The sequence below is a fragment of the Saccostrea echinata genome, unplaced genomic scaffold (assembly GCF_033153115.1).
Source record: "Saccostrea echinata isolate AGI-Se365-2 ecotype Australia unplaced genomic scaffold, CSIRO_AGI_Sech_v1 ptg000005l, whole genome shotgun sequence".
NCBI classification, from domain to species: domain Eukaryota; kingdom Metazoa; phylum Mollusca; class Bivalvia; order Ostreida; family Ostreidae; genus Saccostrea; species Saccostrea echinata.
The window spans coordinates 11189885-11200729 of NW_026889754.1; the positions used below are offsets into that span (position 1 = coordinate 11189885).

At 35.1% G+C, this 10845-nt stretch overlaps 2 protein-coding genes across 2 annotated transcripts; both read left to right on the forward strand.

Moving 5' to 3' along the window:
• Positions 1-2191: 2191 nt before the first annotated feature.
• LOC133179653 (uncharacterized protein K02A2.6-like) lies at positions 2192-2590 on the forward strand. The gene has a single exon (XM_061314356.1). It carries the CDS (start codon positions 2192-2194, stop codon positions 2588-2590), a length of 399 nt encoding a protein of 132 aa, XP_061170340.1.
• A 6820-nt stretch (positions 2591-9410) lies between these two features.
• On the forward strand, positions 9411-10493 carry LOC133179654 (KRAB-A domain-containing protein 2-like). The gene has a single exon (XM_061314357.1). The coding sequence runs from the start codon at positions 9411-9413 to the stop codon at positions 10491-10493; it is 1083 nt and encodes a 360-aa protein (XP_061170341.1).
• The last annotated feature ends 352 nt before the right edge of the window (positions 10494-10845 follow it).

Sequence of the window (10845 nt, forward strand, 5' to 3'; positions counted from 1 at the left end):
AATCAGATTTGTTGTAATTACGATAACATACCCTCCCCCCCCCCCCCCCGAGGCCTTTTACTATATATTATATATATTAATCTTACTGGAAAAGATTTTTTAAATTAAAACTTAACTGAAACATGATATTGGATAGTGTTAAACAATTTTCACGCTATAATTGTGATATGTAGATGCCATGTTATTACCATTCACAAACCCAGCACTTTAGATATTTTGTAACACTTGCCACTCAAAATAGAAGCCATGTTAAAATATTTTTTTTAAGTGTGCACAAAAGTGCATTAGTTTTTTGGTAGCTGCTTACTTCTTTTATTTCTTGACATTGAATCCCTTTTCACAATTTCAGATTTTATTTAAAATTTCATAATAATAATCCTCTACATTTTCTTGAATATTTGTTCGCTGCATTTTATTTCCGGGATTTTACACTGCTTTTACGGCAATTGTTTCATTTCTGACAAATTGTACCTTTCCAGAAATTTATGTGGGAATAAACTTTAACAAAAGTAAATATTACTTAAAAAAAATAATTTTACACTTATTTTAAACCATGTTTTCCGAATAAAAAAAATTACAATACACTGTATATAAATGCAGCCTAATTAAAGGTTTTGCTTGAGTTAATTAAACACGCGTTTTTCCCCAACTAAACTCAATGTCAACCGAATAACATGTATATGTCAAAATTATATTGGATATTGATGATTTATTCTATAAAGTCTTTTAATCTGCTTTTATTGCCAGGAAGGTACTTTATAATTAAAGTCGTAGAAATTAACTTTAAAATGTCGGAAATGAAACCATTAATATTTTAGAGGATTCATTCCATTTTTTCACTTTAAATTTTCAGATACTACTGGCTCTTCTGAAGAATAGATATTCAAATCACATGTAATACAATTCCTCTACTTTTAATAAGCTCTACTTATTTCTGCATAGAAATGCAAAACCTAGACATGGTTAGATCACTTGATTCTTAATAATTGATGTTTTTATTTAAGGAAATTATTGTTTTCAATAGTCTACTTAAATCTAAATTGAAATAATACTACAACACAATCTTATAAAAAAAAAACAACAACCAAGACCTCAGAGTGTCTCAGGATTACCTCAGTAGCCACCGTATTAAACCTCAGGGCTACTCAGTATCAGCTCAGTGCCCTCAGAGCCACCTCAGTATCCCTCAGTACCCCCTCAGTACCAACAGAGTAAACCTCAGTGCCTCTCAGTATGTCCTCAGTGTCCACAGTGAAAACCTCAGTGCTCCTCAGGACTACCTCAGTTTACTCAGTACCAGGCTCAGTACCACTCAGGGTTTTCTCAGTACAACTCAGTACTTCCTCAGGGTTTTGTTAGATTCTCAGTGCTTTTTAGTTACAGTAGTGAAGGTAGCCACAGATCTGTTTGAATTAGATGGCTTTCACTACATAAGGGGGCCGACTGGGGTGTTCATTGCGCAATACTTCGCGCAGCATAGTAAAATAAAGCGTATTTACTCTTTTAAAGCAACTATTTTTATATAATTCATAAAAATTAACAAATTTTGGAAATCTCAGGTTAAAAAATATCTAATAACTGATTTTTTAAGCGATTTTTCAAATGATGGGTAGATAGACGTCGTAATAGTGTTTTTTTTTTTTACGTTATGAATAACCGATTCGGAAGTTCTTTAAGCGGAGTCATTAATTGTGTCATTAAATAAAAAGTATAAAATAAATGCTCTTGAAATTTTAAACATGGGAAATTGAGAATCTCACAATCATTTTCATATTTTTTTTTATGTAAATCTGTGGTATCTGTCATGTTTTGTTGTACTTCATAAAAAACAGGAAATGTCATGAATTTTGACATTTTGAGATACCCTCTGGAAATCAGACGGTAGAATTTTGTGTTAATTGCATAAAATGTACAGTATAGTATTACCCTTCAAATAATATAATTTGAGCAAAAAGTCTATAGTAGCATTTGTATAATTTACTCCGGAGTGCGAAAAAATGGTATTTTCCTATATAATCCTATAGTAAATGTACCTGTATTTTGAGATGGTCCCTAAAAAATAACCAAACAGTAGATTTTCACTAAACATGGCATGCACACTGGAGTCAATGTAAGGTACACGTGGTATAAAATTAAAGAGTTTCTCTATAGTAGTTTTCACACAATAAAACCCCATTCGGCTCCCTTAATTATGGTGGATTACTATTCTAACTTCATCGAAGTAGCATCACTAAAACATGACACCACTTCAAGGAATGTTATCAAGCACCTGAAAGATAACATTGCCAGATATGGCATCATTGACACTTTGATCAGCGACAATGGTTCTCAGTACACTAGTGCTGAATTCAAGTCTTATGTTGCTAGCTATGGGATTGAACATGTGACCTCTTCACCCTTTTATGCACAGTCCAATGGTTTGGCTGAGAAGTCCGTGCAAACAGTGAAGAACTTACTAAAGAAATGCCGCGAATCAGGAGATGATGTGTACCTAGCCCTTTTAGATTTAAGGAACACTCCTCGGGATGAGCAGATAGGATCACCTATGCAGAGATTGATGGGTCGACGACGAAAACGCTACTCCCCATAAGTGATGGTCTGAGGAAACCAACGACCATCCAACCAGAAGTGTTTCATCGAAGCTGATGGCGTATCGTCAGAAGCAGAAGTTTTACTATGATCATGGCGCGCGTGCTCCAGTGACACCCTTCGTATTCATAGTCCGGAAGGATGGAAGCCGGCCGAGTTCGTCAGAAAGTCAGATGAACCTCGTTCTTATGTTGTGAAGGCAGGAAGTGGACGACTTTACCGTAGAAACAACATATGCTTCTCAAGACCAAGGGAGAGCCGCATGTGATTTCAACCCAAGAGTGTGACATACCACCGGTGAATATTCCTTTGTGTGCGCGACCGAAAACTGAAATAACAAATACTTGTGTCGTACCGAAGCAATCTGCTTCCCCTCCTAGTAAACTGACCGTTGACAGTGAACAGATCCAGAGAACCAGATCGGGACGAGAGATAAAGAAACCATAGTATCTGGAAAATTATTTGACTACCTAAATTGTGTGAAGTGATGTTGTACTTGCTACTGTGACTTTCTGAGATGTTTAATCAACATATGTGAAATTTTAATAGGCACATGTATTATTGATTTCATTAAGCATTCTTTTAATAATATTTGATCTGTTTAATAAGCATAATTACTAAAAAAATGTTTTTGGTCAAGCAATTTGAAAAATTCAGGCGGTTATCATATATAGTTGCACTAATGTATGTTCTGTGAATTTTGCAGTGTCTGAATGGCCGGAATTTGTCGTTTTGAATCGGTTTTTAGTATTTGCACTTAGTTCCGGGCACGTTAACGAAAAGTTTGAAAATGTGTTTAAAACTCATGTTTTAGGAATTATTTGCAAGATGTGATGGTTTTTACAATAAGTAATCAGTGTTCCGAGACGTCCGGTGCATAAAAATCGGTAGGTGCAGCGTTATTTTCAAAGAACAAGCCATGTAAACAAGCGAGTTGAGCAGACGCCATTACGGAGCCTGCATACCTTTACTTTTTTTTACATATCAATAAGGTACATACATATTTATAAACCAAGACCCAAGTACCTGTGGCAAGAGTGACTATAAAACGTTCTCCTATTTCCTCGGACCATAAAAGAGAGGAATAATCAACCATTAGGGATAGTCTCAGCGAATACACCGACACCGTCTCGGATGATTACCTATGTACCGTAAATAAGAATTGCCAAAATAATCAGTGTGGGCAACACTTGGCAGAAGCTTACAGTATTACCAAGTTTGTACGAGAGAGTTGAAGAACGACTTAACTTATTTATTTTTTGAAGGATTTTTGTCAGATTGTTCTACAAGTATTCGAATTATCATTCTATCAAGCTGGCTACATCTACAGTATATCGGTCTGTATCTCAACAAACGCATCCACTTTTGTTTGTAACTTTATGACAAGTCTTTAAATGCATTTTGAGGCCTAGAGTTTTTGAAAACGGTCTTTGGCAGCATGAATAATTCACAACAATTTGGTCTAAATGGTTTTCCCATTTTGGTAATATTTCTCCCGCAAAATTCACACCGAAGGACGAAAATAGGGTATGGTTACATTTTTTAAGTGTAAAAGTTTGATTTTGTAGAAGAGCTCTAAAAATCTTGTGAAGAGTGATATGAAAAAATGACTTATAACATTTAATCAGCATTTCCGTTCTATAGACAGCACTGAAGTTTGTTTACCAATTTGCACGCGCTCGCCGTTACTATGACGTTGAATGTCGTAGGGGGACGATTTATGGGTACTCTAGGATATCATTACTCTCAGAACTTTCTTCTAGAATGGTTTACAAGAAGTGCTGTTGTAATTTTACTGCACGTTTCCTGCGTGCCAAGATGATGGTAAGCTGTTTCTGTATGGGGTGTAACTGGAGAGCGGTACACTAGAAACCTCATCAGGGTCTTCCGAGACAGCAAAATTATTAACACCCGGTATCTAAAAGTATTCTATAGTCTACGCTCAATATGACACAGTTTCTTTAGGTACAAAGAGTGAAAACATTAGTAAATATTGATCATGTTTTTTTTTCCTTTTCTTATAGTATGACATTTTTCTATCCGCTTCCACATGATCATGAAAACATTCTTCATGCCCCCAATAGCCGCCATTAGAAAGGGGTATAGAATGGGGTCAGTAAAATAAGGGTCACCTTGATATATCGGTCCGTCTGAGGTCATCCGTGACCGTCTAGGGTTATCTGGATATCGATGACTGGAAGGTTATGGATATACACTAGAAAGGCCATTTAATTTCACCTTAAAAAGTAGATCACCGCATCTGAGGTCACCTTCATATATGAATCAGGTTTAGGTCACATTGATGAAGTCCCTCTGGAGTCAATTCATCCTGATGTCCATCTAATTTGACATTAATATATGGGTCAACATAAAGAGAATATTTCTAAAATCAAGGTTTTCAGTTTCAGGCCTCCCTGAAAAATCATTATTGCTACAATCTTTGCTTCCTTGATATTCGAAGGTCTTGATTGATTGTATGTTGTTTTACGTCCCATTCGAAAAATTTTTACTCATATAGAGACGTCACCATATACCGGTGAAGGGCTTCAAATTTTGACCTTTACTCGGCATTTAGGGCCATTCTTAATTGTGCCAACACCTGCCGTGACACGGGGCCCCGGGTTTTAAGGTCTCATCCGAAGGACCCGCAACATTCACTTCAAAGTGCCGAGCGCATGGCGAAGGAACAGTTGCTACCCATTTTTATCGACTTAGGTCAGTCGCGGCCGAGATTCGAACTCGCGACCTCCCGATCACGGAGCGAGCGCTCTACCGATTGAGCTACCGTGAACGGTCTTTTTTAAATCGAAGTGAAGTTTTAAAACCCAAGTTTACGTTAACATAATGAAAATTTACCTGTTTGAAGATCAATTATATACCGCCTTTCGATTGTTAAAAACTAAAAAATAGCTAATTTGATTGACAGGCCTGCTATCTGTGCTACCTGATAATTTGAAGACAATTGCCTGGTCACGCGTAAAACACTTTCATCAGTGTACCGCCTAAGTAGTCACTTTTTATACACTCTTGATGAAAATAAAGACATTAGTGTTGGTAGTTTTATTTTAAAAAGAATTGAAAGTAGATATTTAAATCTTGCTTTTTTTGAATCTCCACTTGTAAGCGATATGTCGTCCAAGATATTTGTAGAACTTGAAAATGAAAAACTAGCGACTCTTCGAGCCCTTTATTTATTCAATGAGTTGGGCTTGGATCCTAGAGGGAAGAAGTTCCAGTAGCAACTCAGACCGATAATTCTTCCGAACCCCTTTTATTCAATGGATTTTTAAAAAGTCCGTCATGCCCTTGTCGACCTTGCACTTGGGAAACAGAAACTCAATTTGCCTTAATTGGAAGTGCAACAATTATATGATCAAAATGAAATAGAATAAATAAGAAAAATATAAGCTCTGATTTTGACAATATCTTGTATCTCGACCCCGATATCATTAAATATAAAAATTACAAGATTTACTGTGCGACGCAAAATTATCTGATTACATACCTTCACGCTATAAACAAATTTGTGTTGTTATTTCACTACCCTGGGGAATAAAGGCATTGGCAACTGCTCTAGCTTACCCAGTGCCAGCTATAATGAGATGCACATGCAGGTTAGTTTAAGCAGCTATTTTCAAGGTGTTAGTTGCATAATCAATAGTGCCATGATTGGGTTTCAAAAAAGTCTAAAGTAAGTATGTAGGCAAAACTATCTTGTATGACATGCACAGTGTACAAACACAATACCATCAATAAACATTTCTACATCTAACGTTCCCAGCACTTTTAAATAGTTTCCCGTGACACCTATGATTTTTTTTGTATATTAAGCACTTAGAAGGGGAGTGTTTCTATAGCAAGTCCTATCTAAAAATTTCTGAATTATAATGTGTTATGCTAGCACCATTATCTCATAGAGCACAAAAGTACAAATCAAAAGTATGATTCGTATTAAACAGTACATGTGCAACGAAGGAAAGAAATCTATCTTACTATTCATGAAGTAAACGCTACCCTGCGTTCCTTGCAACGTTAACAGTTTTATTAAATGGACACTTTAAACACCTTTCCTCGGCCGGAACAATATAATCTACCTTTTGAAGAATTTTGGTTCTTCTTTGCTCTGGATTGGCGCTGATTTTTCTCCAAAAAGCTGGGTCTACCAGGTCCTCTTGGTATTGGTAGAGATACCAACTATCGCTACTGTCCCCAACTCAATTAAATACGTACAAATACTAGTACTTCTTTAAAAATACAATATTAATTTCAAATGTTTAAAATGTAAAAAAAAAAAAAAAAAAAAAGAAGAAAAAAAAGAATAATATCAAAAATAATGAAAAAATAGTACCTTTCAAACGAACAATGTAGAAAGACTATAAATGGTTCAATGTGAAGCAAACATACTCTAATTCTTAAGTGTAACTACACGCCAATTTTGGGTACCAGGACAGCTACTTGGTTCTTTTGTCTTCGACCTTATTTCTTCTTTCAGACATTTTAGGTCCTCATCTATTTCAATACACCCATCTTGTGTTCTTTTTATTTCTTCAAATACGGAATAATGACATGCTATAAAAACCAAAACAATGAAATTAATTATAATGATAAATGTTAATTTTATCAACTGTTCAGATGAACGAATTATACAATGTTCATTGTGGTGTTTTGATTTAAATATAAGAATTTTAAATAAAGTCTATTTATTTCTTGTAAGTAATGTTTCACTTTGTATTTTGATCCGAGAACGACCCTCAACAACCTCAGAAGATGACAGTTCAGTCTGCGCAGTCAGTCCAGCCTCATCCTCAACAAGACCCTGAACAGATCGAGGGAGGGAATGTCAGAGACAACTCCACAAGCTTCTAAAGTTCTGGCAAGGTAAGAGATAGAACAGGCTGAGGGGACGGTAGTTTCACTTTCTCTTACTGTACAATTTCTGACTGAGGATCAGCTATCACAGACTGAGGAGATGGCACAACCATCACTACATATTGTTCAAACTTTTCCTTAGGAAGATCATGCACAGACTTGGGAAGTGGCAGTCATGCACAGACTTGGGAAGTGGCAGTCCCATCTTCTCAGGTTGCAGAAGTGCATCTCCGGCCTTCACCGTCTGCTTCACCCTGGACGTCCGCACCGGAATATCCACCACGTAATCCTCCATCCATTAGGGACGTCGCCTGATCTTCTGGACCGTATGAGCTCCATTCTTCAATAATAGAAATATTTATGTAAAACAAAGCTATTTTTCTAAAATTGCATTATGATTTGTTGAAAGCTATTCGAGTTATAAGCTTTGAAGTTATACTGTATTACCGTTTTCTAGCATCCGGGGAAATCTCCGACCTCAGAAAGATATATATCAACGGTTCAAATTTTTGGTGGAAATACACTAATTTCCAGAGTATTTTTTTTAAATAAAATTAATCGTTAATATTTAAGATATTAAAGTGACACATCTCAATCATAATGACATGATAAAACATTGAATTAGACATATGAACAGAAATATGTGCTTGTTACCTGTATGAAATAATGATAGTTTGAAAACCTTAATATGTTTCTCTGTGTTTTTCGTCCACCTTCTTTAATGGAGTTACACAGAGTCATTTTTTCTGTAGAATGTTTTGTTGCTAAAATTGTATTTATTAAATCGTACGAGACATATATCAAAGAATTTGTTCAAGGCACGTGTTTCTGAAACTTATTTCAAATGGAATTATCATACATTTTGGGACACCTTGTACGATACAAAAATTCACAATTGAATAGGAAATCGTATTCGATCTAAAATCTCTCTCTCTCTCTCTCATAATAATCATTAACAATGTACAATCAATGATGTATAATATGAATATTAACAAACACGTCTTCCGTTACCTTCATACAAATACAATCGTTTAAACATTAATAGAGAGATAAACTTAAAGACAAAACTTGAAGAGAGAGGGGATGATTTAAGGATAATGTTGCTAACCTTGTTTATATCGTCATTGAACAACACTGCGGTGGCTAAAGTCGACTTAAGGTAGTCCGATCCTCAGATCTTAAAAATCAGAATTTAGGTATTTCAAAGTACTCACAAAATGTCTATGAATTCTCAGAAAAATGGGTATTTACCCATGATATTTTTTCAAAGTTCTTTAAGTTAATCATAGCCGTTTTGGAGTTTATTTGCAAAATTTATTGATTTATAAGTATAGATTATATAGGGAAAAATATCAATTGACAAATCCCAAATATATTTTCAGGAACTGAGGAAATGCGAATCAAAGTACTCACCAGGCATTTTCTAATTAGGAATCGATCAACAAATATATTTTACGATAAAAATTATATTTTTAAAAAATTTAATTTAAATTATATTTAATGCAATTATTATTTTTAAAAATAGTGTAAAATGTTTGTACTATCATTGTAAGACATCACAGACCCCATTTAATTTCATACAATGCTAGTAAACATTGGTCTCTAGGGCTAGATTAAAGAAATTTTGATTTCTATAAAAATGCATTTAATTTTGTACTTCAAATGTCAAATTTTAGTCTACAAAGACTCTTTAATCATACTGAGATGCATAAAATGAAAATTGTTATTTAAAAAAAAATCAATTTTAAGCTTAATTTGAATATTGATTGTAAGAGTTATTCTTCCTAGCTAAGGAGCGGATAACCTTAAGAACTGTTATAACGATCTCTTCAGAAAACAAAAAAATAGCTACAATAGGAATGTCATGTAGCTGATTGTATGTTTTTAAATCGAATTATTAATATAGTTTGTTTTATTTTAACTAAAGGGACCAGTAAAATACATTAAACATAATGAAAAGAAAATACCACCATTTACTTGACGAAGAAGAATATGATACAATCATGAAGCTAGTCCTCGGTACTTTTAGGATAAAATGCAAAGACAGAACCAGGAGGCAGAAAAATGCAGCTCTCAAATATTGGCGAAACAAGAACAGTTTCTCTGTAGAAGACGGGGAATTAAGATTTGATGGGAAAAGGGTTTTACACAAATCTAAACTTAACTCAGTTGTTAAGAAAGCTTTTGATTCAGCAAGTGGTTGTGGAGCAAGACCACTTTATGTAAACTTGAGCAAAGAATATAGTGCTGTGTCCGAGAGGAAAATTCTCCGAGAGTATAACAAATCAAAGAGGTACCAAAAAGTTTTCCCAAACTTCAGTAATAGACCACTAAACAAGCCTATCACAGCAGATCGTGTAAATGAGAGATGGCAAATAGATCTGATTGACATGAAGAACGATGTTATTAAAAGTAATTGTCAAACATATCGCTACATATTATCCATTTTAGACGTTTTCTCTCGGTTTTTGATTTTAAGACCATTAAAGCGAAAAACAAGCAGACAAATTGCCATTGAATTGGAGAGAGTATTTTCGGAGCATGGAAAGCCTTCGATTTTACAGTGTGATCAAGGTACTGAATTTAAGGGAAGATTTGAAAGAATGTTACATAGAAACAAAATTAAGTTGATCAGAAGCCGACCTTACCACCCGCAATCCCAAGGAAAGTGCGAACGTAGTCATCGTGTTGTCCGAAACAAAATCGCTTTCTTGAAGACAAAAAGACGTGGATTTAATTGGGCAGCTGAGCTACACAAAGTTCAGTTCGCAATTAATGAAAACCCGAAGGAAGTCTTAGGCTATTTGACGCCATCTGAGGTTTACACCTCCCGTCAAAATAAAGACCTGCTCCAAAAAGTTCGCAAGGCATCAGAAAGATGTAACAGGCGAAAACAACGACGTGAGCTCAGGCAAGGAGAAAGGAGAACATATTTTTTTCAGATGCCCATTCTCATCTCGCGTTCCAAGAAGGATATATATTTTCAAAGGAAAAATGATGCAAAGAAAATTAAATTCGAACCAGTACAAAGTTAGTTATAGAAATCAGGATGGGAACAAAGAAGAATGTTGGGTTGATGTTTCGAACATCACAAGCCTTACAAAAGAAAAAGAAGAAAAAAGAAATACAGAAATGCAATGACAAGGAAAAAATATTACATTGTTAAGACCCAATATGATAAGATGAAAGAATTGGACATATTTCGAGACAATACCATTAAAGTTCTGGAAAATCCTACTGACTGTAGCAACTGCCAGTTCTCTTCAGTTGCTCATCAGCTTTTTCGTTTAGGTGTGTTTAGATCAGCACAGCAACTCAGACTGGAAGCAGTTCAACACATCGAAAATTGGCCTGAGCATTACCACGGGTTTTTAGATGAACCATTTG

Coding starts and splice junctions, on each gene's coding strand:
- LOC133179653 (XM_061314356.1), top strand. CDS start 2,192: ATGGTGGATTACTATTCTAACTTCATCGAAGTAGCATCACTAAAACAT.
- LOC133179654 (XM_061314357.1), top strand. CDS start 9,411: ATGAAAAGAAAATACCACCATTTACTTGACGAAGAAGAATATGATACA.